The sequence below is a fragment of the Ciona intestinalis genome, chromosome 5, assembly GCF_000224145.3.
Source record: "Ciona intestinalis chromosome 5, KH, whole genome shotgun sequence".
Classification (NCBI taxonomy): domain Eukaryota; kingdom Metazoa; phylum Chordata; class Ascidiacea; order Phlebobranchia; family Cionidae; genus Ciona; species Ciona intestinalis.
The window spans coordinates 2,172,535-2,196,655 of NC_020170.2; the positions used below are offsets into that span (position 1 = coordinate 2,172,535).

Below are 24,121 nucleotides of genomic sequence, written 5' to 3' on the forward strand. Positions count from 1 at the left end.
GATCGTGTTTTTAACAGAGTCGCGAGGGTACGTTTATGAAATTCTGTAAATATTCTTTGTTTACTAACAAATGGGGCAAGAAAACAAAATGAAAACATGTCTTATCTAACCCAACCTATTATATCTACATATTCAGTGTTTTCAGATACAATTCCGACAACATTATTTAAAATAAATAATTGACTATTAGAAGTTATTAAATATTTTATTCGTTTAGTTAAATATCGCTGATAATTTCCGTTTCTTTTATTCGTGTTATAATATGGGACGTCAAACTATAGAATCGGGACTCGAATCCTGTTCCTAATTCGCCGAAATATGATTGTTGTATAGAAGTAACTGAAATCAAAACGCCAAATTTTATTTTCAGTTTAGCAACGCTACTATTGAAATCGGGACAATATTGTTATTGTTTTCCGGTCGAGGACACAGCCATTCTTAAAATAGGGCGACTTGATTGACACAATCAACAGTGTATATTGAAAACAGTGTTTGCCGTATAATTCAATAGAACTGAAAGTTACATATGAATAACTTCATTTCCCTAGAATGTGATGTCCAATATAATGATACAGCTACTGGTTTAATGTCAAATCCAGCTGCTGGTTTGGTACCAAAGCAACTCAAAATGGATTATTTCGCAGAGATGCGCCGTTATAAGGTTATCAATAAAATCATCAAACAACAGTTATGCTGCATCCAATCGCAAGCACATTATAAATGTTATTTTGCCTATTGTCGGGATTTAACCAAATTTTTGTAGAGGCCCACTTTTATAGAAAAAGATTTGTCACTTAAGTGGATAGCATCTATCATTTTTCTGAACGAAGCCGTGCGCACTTGAGCGTGGCGGCCTCACCCCGCTAATCATTCATCCGTGACTGAACTCGACATTCACAAATTACATGCAAGCAGAAAAGAAGCAGAAGTTTAAGTAGTTCCTTTTTTAATTTCACATTTTTGACAAATTTAATGTTCGGTGTATTGGTCAGTATAATATATTTCAGTCTGCGCGAGAGAAAATGGCTCGTCTGTGAGGCGTGGCTGGATACTTTTCAAAACACAAAGCGGATTTAGGTCGCTTGTCTGGTAACTAGCACATGATGTTCAATAGGGCGTGTTGTGTGCGTTTGGTTAACTACCACAGCAGCAAATTCACTTTATATAATACTAGATGGTTAGTGTAAATATTAGATGTTTTTTTTATGTAATATTTTTTTAGTTGTTAGGCAACTTACAACTACAACAGTGTGTTTATTCCTTGTTTATTTAAGTACTGTAAAGTTATAATGTATGCTCAAAATGTTCAGTATACATTGATAGAACTGCAATTTAATCTTTTGCATTGCTGTTATAAAATTTCATTGTCTTCAATTTAAACCATGTTTATATTTGTATTTAAACATTTTTATACAAAGCAAAAACACTTATTGTACTTAAATGTATTATATATGTATGTAGATTGTTTAGTCTATTATTATTACAACATAATATATGAGACCATTATAATTACAGAGCTTGTAGTTTTGTGTATACTGTTGGACTGTTGTAAGTAGCTGTTGTATGTTAAGCGCCATAATTACACAAGAAAGAAAAGAGATTAATTTAAGGTTAGTAAGGTTAATTGAATGTTGAAACATTTGTATAATTTGGTACAAACCCCATTATTGATGTGGATGCCAATACGTTTAAGCTGTGCTGTGTGTAATGGGTTTTGTAATTAATTATTAGATATGGCTGTGCCGGTACAAGAGTATGATTTACTGTCACAGGATTCTGGGTGTTTTTTTTCTTCAGTTTTTAAACAAAGCATTTTTCATGTCTGTTTGATTTAAGCTGTTGGTGTAGTGGTTAAGAGGAACTTTTTATTTTTAAGGAACTGATACTTGTGGAGTTGTGGTTAGTAGGCCCACTGTCTTCCTTTGTTGGTTCATAACAGCAATACTTGTGAATAAACCCTTTACCATTCAGTCTGCGCAATATGACAATTCTTTATAAGATCTCAGCAAGCAAAATAGGAAATAACACTTTTTACATATCTATTTTAAAACAGATTTGGTTCATTGACATTGTTTAAAAAATAACATGTACGACCAAGGCGTGCAAAACTAAAAGTTTGTAAAAAAAATTGCGCTGCACCGATCATACTCAGCAGACGGTTTAACAATTCTCTATTGAAAACCCTTTTCAAAAAGTTTATGTATATTATTTATTGACATTGTTTAAAAAATAACATGTACGACCAAGGCGTGCAAAACTAAAAGTTTGTAAAAAAAATTGCGCTACACCGATCATACTCAGCAGACGGTTTAACAATTCTCTATTGAAAACCCTTTTCAAAAAGTTTATGTATATTATTTATTGACATTGTTTAAAAAATAACATGTACGACCAAGGCGTGCAAAACTAAAAGTTTGTAAAAAAAATTGCGCTACACCGATCATACTCAGCAGACGGTTTAACAATTCTCTATTGAAAACCCTTTTCAAAAAGTTTATGTATATTATTTATTGACATTGTTTAAAAAATAACATTTACGACCAAGGCGTGCAAAACTAAAAGTTTGTAAAAAAAATTGCGCTACACCGATCATACTCAGCAGACGGTTTAACAATTCTCTATTGAAAACCCTTTTCAAAAAGTTTATGTATATATATGTGTATATATAAATTTTTAAATATTGATTTATCTTTTCAGATCCCGGTGACAAAGGTCTAGTAATGAGGGAATACAAGCTTGTTGTGCTTGGCTCTGGGGGTGTGGGGAAAAGTGCACTGGTAAAGTTATTTCATATTTCCTTTACATGTTATCCCCGTTAGGTTAAACAAATAATAAATTGTCTGCTACATGATAAACCATGTTTTTTATTTGTATCCTGTTTGAAGTCACAATGATGATTTTACAATTTTTGTTTTGTTTTACAGACAGTTCAATTTGTCCAAGGAATCTTTGTGGAGAAATACGACCCCACCATTGAGGACAGCTATAGAAAAGTATGTTAATGCGTTTCTTTTTAAAAAATAAAGTACTGAAAAGTATAATCTGGCTTATAGACTTAAGTTTATGCTTTTTTATGTATTTTGTTGCATTTCTTATCGTATGGCTAAATTTTAAAGTTTCATTTAGACTAAATTGCAAAAAATGTTCAATTTTTTGTAACTTTTAAGTAAATGATAATACAAAAGTTTTTGTTATACAACATATTTGTCGGAAATATGTGTAATTGAGTAGATGAGTTGATATAGCTAGTCTTAGTAAAGTAATTCTAGTATGTTGTGTGTGCCATGCTATTCAAACCTACAAGAGCTACACTGAAATTTATGTTTTTGAAAGTTCAACAAGTAAAAAAATCTATGCAAGTTAAATATTCAAATTCAAAACATATTTGACATAAATTTTTTCAGCCGATAACTAAAATTAATATTTTTCCAGCAAGTTGAGGCAGAAAACCAGCAATGTATGCTTGAAATTCTTGATACTGCTGGAACGGTAAGTCTCTTTTTTTCTTTTATGTAGATATTAGTGTATTATATATATAATAGGAATGAATGAATGTCACTTATTTATCCTCGCAGCAAAAGGTGGGGCAGTGTTATTGTTGTAAAATGGGTGCTGTTCACTGGTGTACTTTATATACATTTGTATGTGTAATGTGTAGATTGTTGGTTAATGTTTGAAAGGTATTATTTTTTATGTATATTCCTATGCTGTATTGTATTGTATTGTGTTGTGCTTGTTTAGTGCGTATTCAATTTTTCTAAAACTTCGTTTCAGTTGAATAAGGCTAAAAATGTAGGAAGAATTTTTGCTATAGCAATTTACTATAGCAATTTAAGATATATTGTCAGACAGTGTTAGTTTTACATGGAAGAAATCAAGAAATCCTAATTTTAAATGCCTGAAAATGTGTATATATATAATTTAGATAGTAGATACACTACTTTATCAAAGCACCAAATATTTTAGGAACAATTCACGGCAATGCGAGATCTGTACATGAAGAATGGGCAAGGGTTTGTGCTTGTGTACAGCATCACATCTCAAGCCTCGTTTAATGATCTCACTGACTTAAGGGAGCAGATATTAAGAGTAAAAGATACTGATGAGGTAAGTGGAACATCCAGGGTCTTGGATTCGTAAACTGTGTGCAATATGACAGGTTAATAAGCTATCAAATTATAGTAACACTGTTTCAGCACGTTTTTATGTAAAACTGTGTGCAACTTACGTTAATATGCCAAAAAAGTATCATAAAATTAGTATATAACCCCATTTTTTATTATGTATATCGTATATAAAATTCTCAGACTTGTATCATATAAAAACTTTGTGTAATGCTAACGTAACAAAACAATCTGGTCTGTGACTGTAAAACAAAATATTTGGAGTTTGACAATATCTTTGGTAACTAACATTAGGTTCGTTTTTATTTCCTTATAACCTGTTGATTACTTCACGCTATTCAAAACTAAAAAGAGCGGCGTTGGTATAAACTTGTCAGTTTATAAACGGTTCAGTTATCTGCGTTTGTTGTTTTAACAGGAAGTTTGTCAACTGAACTGAATGAAAAATACTACTGTGTGTTTTGAATTAGTGTGTGCCACCAGTACTACTACATTAGGTTAAAGTTGATTTTGATGTAATATAATAAATCAGAGTTTAAATGAAAGATTTTACCTATATATCACATTTTATCATTAACTAAAAAAAGCGCTCTTTACATTTCAAGATTCATATTTTGCACTTTTGCAGTTAAAGTATTTATTTAGTTATATAACTCATCCTACTCAAATAACTAAACATAACTTAACTTAGTCCAATAACTTAACTTTCTTGTGTTTGCTTTTGAACATGTTTCATAGACTGTATATTAGTAGGATTTCTCATGTGTTATAGGAAGCTGAATTCCCTGGTGTCCTATATATGCCTTTATATCAGCCCCCTCTGTGTGTCATCAAATATTATTAAATTCTGACAGCGCATGTCACTAATGTGCTACCACAGATAATAGGATATAGCTTGGTCAAGTGTTTTATGGTTTTAGGTATAATAAAGAATTGATCAATTTTTTTTAAAGTTTTTTTTTACTTAAACACTTTAAACTCTTAGCTGCTTAAGAGATAATATGTGTTGTGTTCAACTAAGTCTAAGAAAGTAATTACTTATATATGAATATGGGTTAGAATTAACAAATTACAATTGGCATTTTATAATGAATAGGTCGTTTTTGGGGACTTAGTGTTGAACCTAAACAAACAGCTTTTCCTAAACTTTACATTGAGATTGTGATACTTAAACAATAAATTAAAAATCTCATTGTTAAAAAACTAAGTGTAAAGCCTAAAAGCTGCGGCAAACAATCGTGGTAATTTGATTTATATAAAAAAATTATTATATATTTGTGTTGAGATATAACTAACCTAATGTTGATGTAAGCGCTTACTGCCTATCTTTTTCATTCTTAGCAACCAACAAACAATTTTGCGATTTAAACTTAAGTTTGCCTTAAATTAGGTGTTAAAGGCTGAAGAAACTATTCGTTTGTAAACACTCAAACTAAACTATCACACATTTTCATGTGAAATAACTTTCCTATTTATGAATATTGATATAGTGACTACTGCTTATCTTTTTACCCAATTCAAGTATAAAATTATGATAATATATATAACTCTTTCATCTCAGGTTCCCATGATATTAGTTGGAAACAAATGCGATTTGGAAGACGAGAGGATTGTAACAAGAGAGCAAGGGGAACTGTTATCTAGGCAGTGGCATTGGTAAGTTAGATAGATCTGTGTATGTAAATTTATATTAAGAGATACCGATATAATTTGCATTGCGTACACTGCAACAGAATACATTATCCTAATCAAATGTTTTGGCCACTGCCCGCTATTTTGAGTAGGCCTTCTTACTTTTATTGTTGGAGCTGTTTGATGCGTATGAAAATCTATTTTAATAGTAAAGGAAATATTATTTGGATTTCTGTTTTATACTAGTTCATTTTAACTTGCCATTGTTAAAATAACCCAGACATTAAAGTGACAATATTGTGTGCTTGTGTATAATATATTACCCTTGTGGTCTATCTGTGTTTTTGCTGAGTTGCTTAAAAATGATGTTTTTCTGACTTAACGTGAGTCTGTTATTGGCTTTTGCTCAAATGTTTATTTAACACCTGTAACCTTGGATGTGTTGTGTTGGTTTTGTTGCCGCTGTCAAACAATAATATATGGTATAGGTCTAAGATTCCTATTTATATTTTAATATGGTACGAAATATGCAAATATGTGACTCTCACTACCAACTTACACTTTAAAATTAAATCCTTGAAATAACTGAGCAAACTTAATATTTTAATAATATTCATGTAAAACTACATACATCATATGTATGTCTGTTGGCATGGAATCCAGTTGGAAACAGAGCAAATAGAATATCCAGTCATATGCTCTTATTTATTTTCGTGGTTTCTGTTGACTTACTTATCCATTGTTAGTTTAAGAACCTTATAAGTTGAAGGAAGTGTTTTAAGTGGCTTAAGGTGTTTTTTTCAATTGCCAATAATGATGTATTATATATAAGTTTCAAACTATCAATGTATCACTAAGTATAAAGCTTATGTATTACAGTGTGTGTAAAAATAAAAAAGAACTCCTCAAGTAAACTACTTCAAAAAATCTTATATTAGTAGGGTGGGGCAAAATAGGACACCTTTAGCACATAATATCCAAATATCCTGATCGTGTTTCAAACAATTAACATCAGTCTATGTGAGTTGTGAGGATATGGTTTTAGAATTATTTATTTTTTATATTTCTTAATTTCCATCTCAATTTGCAGCTCCTTCATGGAGACTTCAGCCAGGACCAAAATCAATGTTGAAAATGTGAGTATTTTTTTATTTCAGTCTTAACTTGTTTACATCTAAGTCAATTTCACTTTTTAATTTTTTAAAAGCGCCAAACAAAATGTTTTTCAAGATTTTTATAGATTTTTATTATCTTTTTAACTATAACTTAAGATATTTTTGGTAGATGGTTTTTGTACAGCTAATGCATACATCCACAAATGTATAGTTTTCGATAAAAAAGTAGTTTATTAACTCAACAAAAAAAAAAAAACTGATCTGTCTTACTATCTCTGGTTACACATTTAAAATATGTGTTATTTTTATTCCAAATTTTTGTGTTATTCTTTTATACCAATGGTTTAAAAAAATATTCCTAAATGTAAAACTATTTCTCCTGAACCTGGGGTGTAGATTTTTTTCGACCTAGTGAAACAAATCAACCGAAAAACACCAGAACCTAAGAAGAAAAAGAAGAAAAACTCTGGTTGTATTGTTTTGTAACCTTACCCTAACCAGCTCGGTAAGTGCTGGTCAGAAAATCACCATCAGCCGATGACGCTTCCGTAGTTTTGACCGTTTTTTTCGCATTTTGTGCCTGTTGTGCTTGAATGCAGCAGCTTGCGTTGGATCACAGCTTGAAAAAGTTGTAAGCTCTAGTTCATGCTTTTGCATTTCATAGGCATTCTTCGAATTAGTCAAACAAATCAATTCAAAACAACCACCCCCTGTAACCAAAGAAAGCTGTTGTTGCAATATTCTATAGAAATCTTTAGCATTATTCCCTGGTAAGTTGTGCATCCCACGCTGCTACAGTTGCCTTACAGTAACACGCATGTTGAAACGTATGTTTTCAGTTGGTGAAATACATTGAAACGACAATCAAACTGTTTTAATGCTTAAAAAAAATTGATCTACAAAAATTTCAAATTTTTTTTGTTTTTAAATTCTTCTTCTAAAAATGAAATGCTTTACTAATAAAAGGTTGAGCTGTAGCAGTGGGGTTTGGGCAGCATGTGCACTCAAAACTTCAGTTGTTCAAGATCAGACGTCAGTTTTATTTCTTCAAGTCGTTATTATTTTATTTTTGTTCCCCTTTCAAATCCCCAAAGCTTGATTTGCATGGCAACATGGTATTTTGTTTCGGTTAACTTTTCAATCAGTAAATTGGGAATTTTTTGGCAGATTAAATTTGTGAATGGTCACGAATTTGTGAACTTGGGAGTTTTGGTTTACTGGCAATGTATTTCAAAATCGGAATACTTGTCTTTGTATATTTGGTGATTCTGTTGTGAAATATAAACCACTATAAATAGTTGCCTAACTTTTAAAAAGGCCAGAGATGCATTGACTGATAAAAACCCCTTTTGACAACATTTCTCCAACTAGTTATAACATGTACTGAATAATGTAAAAAATCCTGGGTTTACTTGCCCACCCTACCACCCCATGTGTGGTGCCTATACTGATACAGCAAAAATGCTATAAACTAAGATTCTCCAACCCTTGTATGGAGAAACTATCTGTATCACTTTGGCGTGATCGATTAGATTTTGAGATTTGTGTTTTTACGGTTTTAACATAGCGGTTTATGGTAATGGATCTTAAGTACTTTACCTATCCAGCTAAGTTGTATTGATTGTTGGAGCCTTAATATTCATATTAAATGGAATATTATCAATTTTAATAATATGTCATTGGTATTGGATAAGACAACACTTTATACTTTTGTTTTAATAGGAAAACTGAAATAGTTTTTCATATATTTTCATTAAAAATTAAATTAGTTTCATTTTCCCTGCAAATTCAACTGAACAAAATCCTTTCAAAAACTGGTTACCGTTGTTTGACAATTTGACTAATTCATATTAACACTTAGTGGTAAAAAATGTTTTTCCGATTTCAATATATATAGTTGTTACAACCTAAGTTTTTGTAGTGAAATTTTGATGTGCCTTAATATGGCGTGGAATGTACATGCTATCACCACACCATATAAACAACACTCATACCTAACAAATATGCTGCCATAGCAGTTTTCTGCCTATTCTTAAAGTACATGATTCAGTAAACAATATTATGCTATTCCATAGTTAAAAAATTAAAAACACATCTATAAATTTAACAATATCCATAATTCAAAATTTTCTAAATTTAATTTTACTTTGTGGTTAAGCTGGTCATTTAATTCTCACATCCATGTTATGCCACACCGCAGTATATTACAGAGGGCTGTATTATATTTATATACAGCAGTGGTGACAAGGAAGTAGGTATGTTGGCCCACATTGTGTTATGTTAACGCTTGATAAAAATAACAACTGCCTCCGCTCACTACAGAATATTACCTTGTACATAAATAAGTTTAAAACCTGTCAACTTTCATTACAGGAGTATTCATTATTTTTGTGTAATTTTGTTTTAACTAAATTTTGGTTTTGTATATTACAAAAAAATATCTGTTAAAGCATCTTTTCCAAAATTTGAGTCTAGTTGTTATTTTGTTGTCAACATTAAGTTTATATACCAATTTTGTAAATTTCTTTGTTCTGTAATATGTGTTTAAGTATGTGTCACATATTTGATTCCGAATGAGATTATTTCAGGCTCTTATCCCAGAACAGTTAATTTGTTGTACAATTTTAATTTGTTGTACGTTGTCTATATACTATACTGTATAGGTAATGTATTTGTTTCAACTCATTGAATTGGTTGTCGTTTTGTATTACAACGGCATTTCACATATGCGTGCATGATACTATACGCGCACGACAACGCATTTAAACATCAATCATTTTGATTGACAGCGTCAAAAGTTGCATGGTGATTTCTGACCTTTTATACTTTACTTTATTTCAAATTCTAATTTTCCTTTACCGGTTGCTGTGGGAACAAACGCGTCTACCGCGTTTCCGCTTCCTCTGGTTATGCGATTATGACGTAACAAACACAATAAAGCACGTGGTGCAGTACGCAAAGCCGAGATTAAACTAATTAGGCGTCAAATTTTCTCCCACTTAAAACCAACCAACCACACACGCAAGACTTTAAATCTTGAATCAAGTCACTAAGTCACCCATATGTTATATTGTGTATTTCAGTGTATACATTTCTTATATAAAGAAAGAAAACCGGATCAGTACGCTGACCAAAAAATGTGTATTGTCTCAAACCCGTGTTAAAAATATTAACGTTTACGAACGAATTTAATTCACGCTTAAATTAGTGGTTATTAATGAGTTGTCCGATACAAAACACAATTTCCCACAAAGTTACATACGTAGTAACTCGTAAGCAGGCACGATATATATGAAACAGAACATCCGTGTAATAAACAACGACTGTCATTGCCCCGCCACGCGAGGATAAATAAATGTGATTCATTCACACAATTTTCACAACAGAATAATGTTAACATATCCATCTATGGCCCACAGTAAAGCATGTCCGTACAAGTATCTCTTAACTCGACCCAACCCTTTAATGACAACACCTGTTCTATAATATGTGACGTCACAGTCTATGGGAGCGAAACGGGATATGACGTCATCGCCAATTCCTTGCTTTGTAAATTGCATTACATCATCGTTTGTACATCGGCAACCGCTGACCACCTTTGACACCTTGTACATATATGTATACGTAAACTACTATATTCAGTTTATTTATATATGGGAATATGTGACGTCTTAGTTAATAGTTATACCTTATAAAACATGGGTAAACATAGATTTGGTTTATACGTTGTGAAGGTTTTAAACACCTTAATGAAAGATCGAAACTTGATTATCCTCGCGTGTCTGGCCAACGCCAGTCGGTATAACACTAATGTTCTGTTTTATACACTTCGTGCCCGTTTACGAATTACCACATACGTAACTTTGTTGGTAAATATTTTTCCATTTTTTTAACTCTTTTTTTCCCCACCCAGGTGTCCTTACTTGTGATTGGTTAGTTCGTCCCTTGTTTCCGCCAATCACGTTCGAACCGTCTAAACAACATCTCGTGACCGACGGTTCCGCATCACCGAGCCATCCAATAAGCAAGCGACATCGTTTAGCACGAAGCAAGCATTGCTTCACTTTTACCTTTTTTCATTTTTTCCATAGATTTGCTTTGAAACGGATGGGCTTTAGTTTAATCATTATTTCGCAGTGTTTCGCTCTCACACCAGGGGAACCACCGCTACGTATCTAACACAACAATAACTAAACCCATAGTAAATAATTCTTCGTATTTATTATTTTGTGTTAAAACCGCACCACCGACCGAATGACGTCATGAGTTGCCCGCACCAGTTTTTGTGTGCGTTACGTCACGAATAATTATGACGTCGCAAATGAACAGAATTGCATAATTTCAGCAATTACTCGTTTGGATTTAATTTTTCCGTTATAATTCGAATTGGTAAAATCTTCATATTTCGGCCCGGGCAATTCGTAACAAAATATCCGCATGCGCTCATAAAGACACCGCTACCCTCCCCAACCCCCGACTGCCATGGTGCTTAGGATGAACTGTGGTTCGCTTGGTGAATTAATTTATTTGTCGGATCGTGTGAAACCTTTAATCGCATCTAATCTATTAAGCAGAAAGCGTAAAATCATTAACTTAATGATTTCGTCCGCATAACCCCTTCAACCTTCTATAGTTTGATCAGTGTTTTGTACATATACCTTTGTGACGTCACACTTGACCATTTCCACCCATAGTGACGTCATAATGGAGTAGTATGACGCAAGAATCCCCCAACTCTGCTTGTATAAAGAGCCCTCCTACAACGACCACAAAGGGTTATATTTTCGCCTCTTTATTTCCTATACGAGCAAGTACGCATTTCCCTTTGCTGTTTTATTGCATATAACGTCGTTTAACCTTGCTGTTATCCAACCTAAGTAACTCTTTTTTTTCATCACTTTAAATTAACTCCTTCGCCTAGAAAATAGTTTTAGAAAATCTCATATTTTCATTTGTAACCTTGAACCTAGTCGAATAACACAGCGTAAGTTCTATTGCATTCTAATAGTGTTGCATTTTAACGCGTAGCGGTGCCACAACTGCTGCATTCTTCGCCTTAGATTTGGTTTCAAATTAGACGGTAGAATCTTTTAACCCACTCCTAAAATATGCTTTTAATTCCGAGTTGAATGTAACGATTTGTACATAAATAAATAAAGTACCGGCCTTATAATATTTTCGAGTTTTTTGTTGTGTATAATACTTCAGGAAAGATGAGATACTTCTAGGACCCAAATTATATATGTTTTGTAATTTATTTTTTACAACTAACAAAGTTGTTTTAGAGTCACATGGACGGTTATGTAGTTCTGTAAATATTCTATGTTTACTGCCATGTTAGGACCAGAAAAGAGATTAAAACATGTCTCATCTTACCCCATTCTATACTGTAATTAATTAACTGGTAACCAAAGAGTACCAGATTCGATAGTTGCACCACTACGAAGAAGTGTTTTTTTGCCATAAAACTTTGTAAACATTCTATGTTTACTGCCATACGTTAGGACTAGAAAAGAGAATATAACATGTCCCATCTTAACTCATACTAAAAATATTTAACTGGTAACCAGATAGTACCAGGTTCGATGCTCGATGGTTCCACCATTATGAAGAGGTGTTTTTTAGCCATAAAACTTTAACGGATATTTCCCCGACCTAGTGGTCACTAATGAATTGCCCAATTCAAGAAAAAGAAGATTTTTTTAACTTAGTACATATACTGTTAATTGAGCACTCAGTTTATGAAGTACGTCTGTAGTGTTATAATGATAGTTGTTACCACCAAAGTAAGAAGTTCAGTTTGTTATGGAATTTGAAAGCAAACGAGGTTGTTCTGTGCAGTTTAAAAATCGAGAGAATAAAAATCGGTTATGTAACAATCCTTGGTGTCCTAAACAAAACTCTTTGTGCCTAAAACAAAATTCTGTGTCGGAAATAATTGTCTCATTAAAGTCATTAAAGCGATGGTGATCTGTTCTTAAAGTTGTCCGTTTTGTTAAAAACAGAGAGTATAGTAGGGTGGGGAAGATGGGACACCTTTTTATTCTATTTTCTTGTCCCATTTGGTGGTAAACAAAGACAAATCAAAGAATTATAAAACCGTGTCCTCACGACTCCCTTAGATAGTTGGTAATTGTTTAAAACACGATAAGGATATTATAGTATATAGGTGTCCCATCTTCCCCCACCCTACTATATATACTAATGATATGCAGTAGAGTGGGGTAAGATGGCCTATATTTTCTTTTCCCACACGATTTGGTAGTAACAAAGAATATTTAGGCCCTTAATAACTGGAGCCTAGTACCTCTAAAGGGTTATTAATTGTTCAAAACACGACCAGGAAATATGGGATTTAGTTGCGATCTTACCCCAAAGTACTATATCCTGTTTTAACATTTTCAGCACAAACGACTGCAGGGCCCCGCATTACAAGAAAAACTGGTGTTATTACAAACGCGGTTAAAGTTCAAACAGTTTTGTTTCTCAAGGCGCACAGATGCAAACGCCAAAAGCGCAAAAGGCGCTGATTTTAGCAGTAAAGTAATTAACGCTTTTTTCTATTTGTTAGCAAGACTGTACAATAGTAAAACTGTTTTTGTCGTAAACCTAGTACACCAAGGTGTTTTCTGTTAGCGTAGGAATTGAATTTAAAACGACATTTAAACCTACAGCTTTGGGGCAATAGATGAAGTGTAGGCTACGTGAGAACATTTTATTTAAGAACAAAAGACATTAAGCTAAGAAACAGTGCTTTACGTTCTACCAGTAGTTGGCCATTTGATATAAACTACTCAGAGCATAGACACACTTTGTATGGTCTACTGTATCCACCTATAAGATACTTTAAATGTTAATATGCTGATTTTGTATGCAACACCTTGAGCGGAAAAGCCAACTTTCAATGAAGTTTCTAGAATTTGCTGCTGAATTTTCGCTATAAATACTCCAGTCCCCGTCAGAAAAGAGATAAGAATTCATGAAGCGGCATTCTGTACTGCATTTACAACTTGCGTAATGCAATTACCTCGCACTAATTCGTTGACTGTTTCTCAAGAATACCGATTGCAATTAAAACTTAAGAGAAGTGATACCGGAAGATGAATTTAAAAATATTTGTTTTTTAAAACTTTTATTTATTTTTTTAAAGCGAAACACTGAAGATGTAAAAGCGAGCATTTAAGCTGCGTGTGTATTGACGGCGTTGGCCGTTTACTCCTCACCCATATCAGTAGCTGACCCAAAACGAACGAAGCCCGTATAGCAGATTATGTACAAGAGGCCGCCGAACTATATGCGTGAATAAATAAGGGGGCGCTAGTGTCGTTTTGTACATGGTATACATAGTTCAACGAATACAATGTCGGTACATTACGGGAATGATCTACGTAAATATTTACATGTTGTTGCTGCTTTTAGGTGATTTTTACCGTTTTTTAAAGACCGGTTTTAGCTGCGTTACTGCCACTTACGCTTCGTGACTAGGAACTGTCTTGTCGGAAAAACAAAGACGGCGAAGAATTCTTTTATAAGAACAAAAAGCCAACAAGAAAAAACGGTAAGTTATAAAATGAACAAAAATTGAAATGAACAAGAATCGGTGAATAATTTGAAGTAAATGCAACTTAAAGAAGTTGTTAAAAAATAAAGAAATATTTCAGAAAAATTTGAAGAAAATCTGAAATGTTTCTTTAAACGTTATTGGAAGAAATTTTTAATCATGGTAAAATGCACACTGATATGCGACATATCACAGTTTTGGAGTGAAAATGTTTGAAACAGTGCAGTGCAGAAAAAAAACAGATTTGAGAAAAAAAATCGAATCTGAAATATTTGTGTAGTACGCTTGTTCTTTCCAAACTGATTTTTTAAAGGTTATTATGTTTTAAAACAGCGGCGGTATTTAGTTTGTTCGTATGAGGTCTGAACTGCAATTAAGTCTCAGTATATGACTTTGCAAAGTTTTAAGACGCGAAAACACCAATCACCGAATCTTAGGTTTGTAACAATATTTTGACGAGTATAAGCAACCGACATTTTAAAGGGAGAGGTATATGGACAATATGCACAAAACATCGCAGCTTTTAGAATTGTCCAAAGCAACGATCTAAACGGGTAAATTTCCGTTATACAGTGAAAGTTGCGATTTTAAATTTGGAATTTTTTACCTTCCTTAAAGAAGCCACATATGTATATTATCATTTTGGAATTGCTATAATGTTTAGTTTTAAATTCCCGCAGTCGCTGTAGCAGGTCGCCTTTAACAAGCTTTCTTAACGGAATAAAAGCTTCCTTATCCGAGATTCGAACCACCCGCAATTTGAATTGAAATTTTCACACCAGGCAGTTCATATAGAAGTTTCAATATCTTGTTTCATGTCCAGACTTGGATAGGGTGGTGGGGCGCTCCCATCTGATGAAGTTTCTTCATTCATGGCGATCTTTGCTTCCTCATCGTCGTCGTCAACCTCCGTAATAGCACAACCTCCTCCGTGAGCTTTCGAGATCGTTGGTTTACAAGCGTTGTCAAATTTCTGGAAAAATCAAAATCACGTAAACCATTTTTCTACAGATTTTTATATTAAATTTATGAAACTTTATAGAACGAGCGTTGTCAAATTCCTAAAAAACAAATATGTAAAAAAAATAGTAAAAGTTGTGTTATTAACAATTAACAACGGCTTTTTAGAGTCGTGAGAATACGGTTATATAACTTTGTAAAGTTTTCTGTTTACTACCAACATAGCATGAGTAGATGTCCCATATTCCCCCACCCTACTGTATATCAAAAACTCGGAACAAAACACAGTAAAACAAAACCCACCTCTCTCCATGTATTTCCCTTTGCTTTACACAGAATGTAGATCGCCCTTGCAGGAATCATGAGGATAGATGAGAGAGCAAGCCCCCACCCCAACACATGGCCCCACATAGGATAATGGTAAGTCTTATTATATGTAAGCGGTTCGTATTTGATGATGTTGAAAACCAAAATCGCCTGAAACAAGAAAAAAAATCAGTGACGGAACAGTTACATATTATGACGTCACAGAATAGGATGCTGACGTTACAAACTAATGACGGCATAAAGTTGTGACGTCATAAAGCAATGGCGGCATACAGGTATGGCGTTACGAAGTTATGTCGCCATGAAGCTAATGACGTCACAAAAATATGTCTACGTTAAGTTATGACGTCACACAATTATGTCGCCACGAATTTATGACGTAACAAGGGCATGACGTCACATAAGTATGACGTCACTTAGTTTTAACGTACCACGTTAAGCAGGGGGGCAAGGTATTTCCAGCAAATACGAAAGTATGGTCCCGGCCTGTAGCCAATCATGTCTTCGATGACGTCGTAAAATTTCTGGTCGCCATAAAACCAACCAATAGCAACGCATTGCCATGTAGCCGTCCATAGTAAAGTGAAACCGCTGGCACCATAGAAGTCGAATAGTTGGAGAATGTACATACCACCCTGAGTGGAAAGTTACGTTAATATTACGCCAATAACTGTATGAACCGTGGCAACTTTTTAAGTTTAATTAAAGCCCATTTTGCCACGATTCGTACGCTTGTAAGAAAGTTAGTTTTAATACGGTGTTTTTTTTTAAATAAAAACGTGTTTTTTAAAAAAAAAACGGTAAGTAAAAATTTAAGGAGATTGAGTAATGGGCAAACTGTGACCTAAATCCCAGTCTCTGGCATGCTCTACCTCACTCATACACAAAATCCAATAAAAAAGGACAATTTAACCAGTCTATACATAATCGCCATTACACCACATTACCCTATGTTTACATCCGACATATTTGATTATCAATGTGATAAACAAATAATTGTACGAAAAAAAGGTCTTACCCTGGTCACCATACTAAGCCCAACCAGATAGCAAGCGAAACAGCCGACAGCCATGGATATTAGTTTCCTGTATTTTCCACCTCGGAAGAGGGTGGGGTAGAGGTCGCCCAGTGACGTAATAAGCGCCAGTGTGTCGGTCAACTGTGACGTCATAAAATGGTTAATATTTTTGAACTTGGACGATGAAATACAACAGTAAAATGTTATCACAGAACGTTTTGATTAAAAAAAAAATCTTTTAAAAAAAAACAGATAAGAAAAGAGATTTAGGTGCTAATGGTATCCCATCTTACCCCATAGTCAGTGGCGCAGCCAGGGGATGGATTAGGGGGTCGCAAACCGCCTTTTGAACCAAAAAAATAAATAGTTAAAAAAAAAATTTAAAAAAAAATTGAACTTTTTTTATTAAACCCCCCCTTTATTTTTTTTCTGGCTGCGCCACTGACCATAGTGATAAATAACCCACGAAAATAACGTATACTACTGATTGCTTACCAGTGTACTGATGCCGAGTAAGAAAATCATAATAAAGAAGAGACAAGACCAAAGTTGTGATACTGGGAGAAGAAGGACTTCTTTCGGATAAGCAATAAACGCAAGGCCGGGTCCTATAATGGAGAAAAGTATGTTAAAGTTAAACTAGTTTGAATAGGAATTGTATTTTTCGTATATAGCAAGTTATAGGTTTAGTTAATGAATTAATACGAAAAATTGTATGCGACTTCAATAGGTAAAAGATTGGGTGCAATGAATTTGTGTAAAGTCACTTAGTTAGACATTACGTAATAAGATTTTACTGGCATCATAAAATGAGGCATGACGTAAAACGATTATGTGTGACGTCATTAAACTGTACGCTTAAAATCATTATCTCTCGAAACGAGACTTTTGACGTCTCGAAACGAGACTTTTACTTTTAGCTGTGTCGGTGGCCGCGAGGTGGCGCTGCGTATTAAGTTTATTAACCAGAATAGACCACGTGACAAGCCAGCTGCCGGCGACGCCGCAATTCCGCTTGTACAGTTTTAGCCATGAACACATTTGATGATGCAATGATTCATCATGTACGATGATGAGCGTTGCCCGGGACAGATAACTTTGGACTTTAGGGCAATAGATCATATCATGTTGACTGTGTTAACCGCATGATATGTGCGACGTGGTATATAGTAGGGTGGGGGTAGACCGGACACCTTAAGGACATATTATCTAAATTTCCTTATCGTGTTTTAAACAATTTATAACGGTTTACGGGAGTCGTGAGAATAAGGTTTTACAATTCTTTAAATGTTTTTTGTTTTCTACTAAATGGGACTAGAAAATAGTATAAAAAGGTGTCCCATCTTCCCTACCCTACTATACTTTATTATAGTAGGTTGGGGTAGGATGGGACATATTTTTATTCTTTTCGCTTAATTGGTGGTAAACAAAGAGCATTTATATAAATAAATAAATAACCGTAGCGTCACTGTTTTAAAAGGACGTTGTTAGTTGTTTAAAACACGACCAGTAAATATGGGATTTAGGAACTAACCGTTTCCCATCTTACCCCACAGAACTATGGTATTTAATGCCTTTTTTGTATAATATAAAAGTTGAACATGATTAATCATTATTAAATAGATAACAGGGTTGGGCCGTTTACCGAGGATTTCTAATGACCACAAAACAAATCCTGAGTTTGCTTCGCACATAAAAAATTGGGTCATTCATAAAAGTCGGAAAATATTCTTTGAACATTAGTCATAAACGAAGTGAGTGACATGTCTCAAATTTGATCCAGGATTTTGTAATTTATTTTTAATAAACGTTGGCCTGCTATTACAACAAGTACTCTTTCCGTAATTATAAGATTTTTTTGACAAAATTTGCCGAAAAATGATAAAAAAAACCCGCAGAGTATATTTGTATTTGTAAAAAGAGTTGCCGCCAGTTATTTTTTTTTTATAAAATATATTGACTCTCAGTCATACATTGGGTAGTAGAGTGGGGTGAAAAGGGACACCTTTAACTCACATTATCTAAGTATCCTGATCGTGTTTTAAACAGTTGACAATGGTCTATGGGAGTCGTGGGGATATGGTTTTATAAGTCCTCTGATGTTATTTGTTTACTACCAAATATGACGAAAAAATTAAAAGAAAAGGTGTCCCATCTTCTCCCACCCTACTATATTTGTTTTATGACCATAGATTTAACTTTGTCATTATACGGCGCTTTGGGTTAAAAATTAGTCTATCTGTACCTTACATTATATAATTTAATATTTAATTTATCATTTCGATCACAATAACAAAAATCGCATTAATTTAAACAACGAACTTACCTCATAGCAAAAATGTCGGTCATTTATATAGTTTACGCCAAGCATAAGAAAGTTTGTAAAAGATCGTTGGTCAAAAAGCGTGGCTGTTTTAATGTATTGGTATTTCAAAGACAAGAATTTTTACCGCTGCGCGCATGAGGTATATATGCACCGTCACGGCTGCACTGCGTTTTCCTCGCGTTTAGGTCACGTTGCGCACACCAAGTAAAATTTCGTTTTGGGTCAGAATTTATAAAAAGAAAATGCCTGATCAGCAAATAAACGTTGGCAAGTTAATGCCTGAGAATAGTTTAATACAGTGAGTGTTTGTTGTCAAATATGATGTACAATTGGGGCGATACTAACGCTTTAAAACCAACAAAAAAAAGAGGCCGAGGTTTTGTGGTTTAACAAAAAAATATCCTGATTGTGTTTTAAACAAATAGCAACGGTGTGTGGAAGTCGTGAGGATAAAGTTATATAATTTTTTAAATGTTCTTTATCTACTACCAATTGGGACGACACAATAGAAAAAAAAGGTGCCCTATCTTCCCCCACCCTATTATATATAAACTGTATGTTCAAAACGCCAAGACAAAATTGTACACATTATAGAATACCGGTATTTTTTCAACCGTAACCACAACGTTCAATCTACCTTTCTCTGCAACGTCTTTAACAGCAACGCCTTGTTCCGAAGCCATGAACCCGAGAGCCGCAAAAATTGCGAATCCTGCTAGAATACTGGTCCCACTGTTTACTGCCGCAATAATCACTGTATCCCTGTGGGTTAAAACGGGTCAGAGTCAAGTAACCGCATAATTTACTTACTAATTGCATAATTTAAATGGAAGTTAATGAACCGCTAGCATAAAAGAACTTTTAACGACTGTTATATAATTACTGTATTCATTTGCGTCACAGCGGGCAAATTAAACCGTTTTTATTGCCCGTATTTAATGTAGCGTTTTACAAGCTTAAGAAGTATTTCTATAGGCTTTTACCACAACAGCTGTAATTGTATTGTTTCAGTTTAATGCTAACATATGCGTCGCACAGAAACTGTTACACCATGTTAGGTTATAAAATCATCAATTAATAGGAAAAACAATCCCATTAAAGCTGACATTGACAAAAAAGAAAACCAAACATATTTCAACTTAAACAGTTCCTATTAAACTGTTACATCACATTTAGTTAGCTTACTGAAATAATAGAAAAACAACTTTAAATGGTTGATAAATTTAACATGTTTTACCTTAAACAATTGTTATTATACGCGTTGAAACTGCCCAGCGACACCAACACACCTATGCATAACGAATAGGAGAAGAAAACTTGAGTACCGGCGTCGATCCAAACCTAAAAAATAAAAAAAATGTAAAAATATGGTAGGTGGGGCAATATGGTCCATGTTTTATTCCCATTTATCGTCCAATTCGGTACAGTAAAGTTTTTACAGAATTATTTGACCATATCTGCATGACTCTAAAAGAGCGTTATCAATCGTTAAAAACGCTTGCAGAAAATTTGGGATAATGTGTTCTAATAGAAGTATGGAACCCATTTTACCCCGAACCCATTTTACCCCATCTAAAAGGGCGTTATCAATCGTTTAAAACGCTAGTAGGGAAATTGGGATAATATGTTCTAATGGAACCCATCTTACCCCATGGCCCATACAACAATATACGTACCGACTTTTTCATTTATAATGACCTAATAATAAATCAGTGGTTTCATACTATAAGGTCCCAACCCAAAAGTATTAATTTCCATTTCATTTCCTCTGTAGTTTGTATTTTAGAGATGAGACATTCCCAGCCACACAGAATAGAATATTGATTAATAGGAACCGTCGATAACTGTTTACTACAGAGACAGTTCAGTTTCTGCTGACGTCAAACGACTTAACCACGCTGATAAGATATTTGATAAATTTATTCGTATTTTTTAATGTAATATTTGAATAAAGGCAAGGGTTAGGGACTGTGTGTTTGTAAAAGAAATCGGAGCAATGGGTCAAATATGGCCTAAATTCTAGACCCATGACATACCACGCTGTAGTTCTTATCGAATTCATAAAAAAAGGAACTAAAGTTTTCCAACCGAATAAAATATTGTAGGTTTACACGCAGTTTAGTAAATCTGTTTTATAATGTAGTAGGGTGGGGTAAGATGAGACATGTTTTTTGTTAAATGTTTAAAAAACGGGTAGGAAGTATTCGGTTTCGTTGCTAGCGCTATCCTTTTTTACCCCGCAGAACTATATGTTATGCATTAATACTGTGTTCTAAATTTGAAAAATTTATTAAACTTTTTTCGTTAAAATTTAAAAAAAATGCATTATTACTGTGTTCTAAATTAAAAAAATAATCAAACTTTTTTTCGCACCTCTGGTTCCCCTAGCTTGGTGATGTTGGGAGTTATGTAAAACTGGATCCCTTTCCATGCTCCTGGAAGTGTGACGCCACGAATGAGCAGAATGATCAACATCACGTATGGGAAGGTAGCGGTGAAGTACATGGCCTGTAAGTTGAAGTAGGCGGTTAGTTACGTTGTTGGGCAGCAGTCAGTCGTGACCTACGCATAATATAGACTTACACGGTCCATTTAACGTTTAAACAAAGTTTATATATTGTTTGTAATGTATATAACTGGGTAAAGTACGATTTCGAAGATTTTGGCCATGATGTAAAGTTTAAAACGTTCTGTATAGTAGGGTGGGGGAAGATGGGACATCTTTGGCATATAATATCCAAATGTCCTGACCATGTTTTAAACAATTAATAGCGGTCTATGGGAGTCGAAAGCATACGGTTTTATATTTATTTGAATGTTCTTTGTTTACTGCCACGAGATAATAGAATGAAAAGGTGCCCTATCTTCCCCCACCCGAACTATGTATAATATTTAAATATATGCAAATTACGGCATACAAAGCTGTTCAATCGAATAAATAAACAAATAACATTTAATTGCTTTTGGATGACAATAATGTACAGTATTCTACCGAAAACAAAGATAAAACCGCTCGTTCTTACACGCAACTGCTAATTCCATTCGTCAAGCCACAATTTATAGTTAAGCCGCTTATAAACTTGTAAAATTACCCAGATCGTTTGACCGCGGACGCTTATCGTGGCTAGCCAACCGAAACATGTATTTTGTATCAGTATATTTTACTCCTCATGCTTTTCGGTTGGTATCATGTTCAATTTAACCGCAGTGTTAATCTTTATGGTTGTAAATACGAATACCAGAACGTTAATCTAACCGCTACATATGTAAATGTGCATGTAACTGATTACTGAGGTATTTTGACCACGGATGTTACGTCACAATCCCAATCAATTTTTACAAAAGTCCTTGAGCGAAAGTTAAAAGAAATTAAAACCTCCCAGCTTTTAAGATACTGTACTAAATGGACACCAGGACACGGCTCTTAAACCTAGCTAAACCAACAGTTACAACAATAAACTTTACGGGTAATTTACGGCTCTTTATATACAGTTAATTCACCATAGTCAGTTTTAATTAACATACTTCTTTTGTGAATTGTTTAACCACTGCCCGTTTTAATACAAACATAAAATTACTTTATATGACAAAAATGTCATCATTTTTAAACGTTTTTGTTTAAAAATGCGGTGTTTTATGGACTAACACTTTATAATTATACACATTAATTACATTCCTATTGAAAATTTAAATTGTTATATTATGATAGCATATCACTTCATCGTGATTAGTACCATGCCATTGTGAAATTAATTTAATAGATAGCGATATCCAGACAATGCAGTATACAAACATAAATATTTAAGTTCAAACCGCCAAGTTCGTTTCGTTCCTAAGTAACTAATGACGCAATGAAACGTTTATTCTTAGATAGGTAGTAAATTAAACTGCTGACGTCACAAGGGCACCTATGACGTCAAAAGCACATTGTTTTGCGGTGCCAAGACCAGTTGTCATGCACGTCTTTTAGTGGTAATCTAAAAGCGCTGAACAAAATATTTTAAATATTTTTGAGCAGCATTCGTTTTGGCGCTAATGTTTTTTAAATAGGTAAAATTTATGTTTCTGTATTTTTAGCATAGCTGAAAGTACAATTAGATTAAATACAATAATATTTATTATGTAAGTTTCGGCCAAGTAGCATAATTCTAACTAGCTAATATAAATAATGAGATTACACTAAATTTACGATCCGAAAATAAAAACTTAATTGAGAAGCGTTTTAACTTTAATATTTATATAGTACGGTGGGGAAGATGGGACACCTTTTCATAATTTCATTCTATTTTCTCGTCCCATTTGGTAGTGACAAAGAACATTCAAAGAATTATAAAACCGTATCCTTACAACTGCCATTAACCGTTGTTAGTTGTTTAAAACACGATCACGATATTTAGATAGTATGTGCTAAAGGTGGCCCGTCTTCCCCCACCCCATACTTTACAACGTAGCTTGGTAACATAAGGAGCTCTTAGAAGCTGTTTGCTTGGAACTAATCAACCACAAAGTGCTTTAAATGTGTTGACACGCTGTCAGGTTAATAATAACAACACGGGAGGCGTTATTTCCTTTTCCATAAAATTGAATCGATTTCTGTTTAATTTAGGCAGAACCGCGAAAGCAACTCGATTTGCCTTTTTTCTGGAAACAAATTAACATATTCCGACCTATCTGAAGCCTGCTAGCAGGTAGGTTTTAATTAGTTTCATTTTCCAACGGTTATAACTAAAATTCACCACGTTTTATCATATAAATTGTTTTTTTAAACGGTGGACGATTTTTGCCTTATTTTTGTTTATTAGGTTAACAAATTGCTGTCCTTATATAACAATTAGGCCTTTGAGTTTGTTATTATTTAGCTTTTTTTGAGGGGCCTCAAAAAAATGTGTAAAGGTTTGAAAGTACGAATATAAACCAACTTATGAGACACGATGTTCTTAATAATTTCAACAAAGCAGATAATTTGAGCGATGCTTCTAAAATATTTTTGCGGATATTAAGTAAAGCGGAAATTGTTGGTATGTGAATACAATAGAAAGGCGTGGCTAAAAAAGACGT

General features: G+C 33.8%; 2 protein-coding genes across 4 annotated transcripts in view; one reads left to right on the forward strand and one right to left on the reverse strand.

The window, feature by feature from the left end:
- The first annotated feature begins 1,502 nt into the window (after positions 1 to 1,502).
- rap1b (ras-related protein RAP-1B homologue) lies at positions 1,503 to 12,046 on the forward strand. Of its 2 annotated transcripts, none has more exons than XM_026834409.1 (9): positions 1,503 to 1,610; positions 2,698 to 2,777; positions 2,925 to 2,993; positions 3,433 to 3,489; positions 3,967 to 4,107; positions 5,686 to 5,780; positions 6,847 to 6,892; positions 7,536 to 7,641; positions 10,785 to 12,046. In XM_026834409.1, exons 2-8 carry the CDS (start codon positions 2,721 to 2,723, stop codon positions 7,617 to 7,619), a joined length of 549 nt encoding a protein of 182 aa, XP_026690210.1. In that variant the 5' UTR covers positions 1,503 to 1,610; positions 2,698 to 2,720; the 3' UTR covers positions 7,620 to 7,641; positions 10,785 to 12,046.
- A 1,944-nt stretch (positions 12,047 to 13,990) lies between these two features.
- The window catches only part of LOC100176245 (sodium- and chloride-dependent GABA transporter 2), a 19,030-nt gene continuing 8,899 nt past the window's right edge, over positions 13,991 to 24,121 (reverse strand). Inside the window, exons 5-12 of one of the 2 annotated variants that reach the window (XM_009860328.3) lie at positions 21,437 to 21,571; positions 20,301 to 20,404; positions 19,701 to 19,825; positions 17,233 to 17,345; positions 16,738 to 16,878; positions 16,151 to 16,354; positions 15,696 to 15,869; positions 13,991 to 15,405 (exon numbers count right to left, since the gene is read on the reverse strand). In XM_009860328.3, coding sequence (XP_009858630.1) covers positions 15,220 to 15,405; positions 15,696 to 15,869; positions 16,151 to 16,354; positions 16,738 to 16,878; positions 17,233 to 17,345; positions 19,701 to 19,825; positions 20,301 to 20,404; positions 21,437 to 21,571 — 1,182 coding nt within the window. In that variant the 3' untranslated portion in view covers positions 13,991 to 15,219. The remainder of the gene's footprint in view (positions 15,406 to 15,695; positions 15,870 to 16,150; positions 16,355 to 16,737; positions 16,879 to 17,232; positions 17,346 to 19,700; positions 19,826 to 20,300; positions 20,405 to 21,436; positions 21,572 to 24,121) is intronic. The other variant, XM_018811947.2, reaches the window with a different exon arrangement.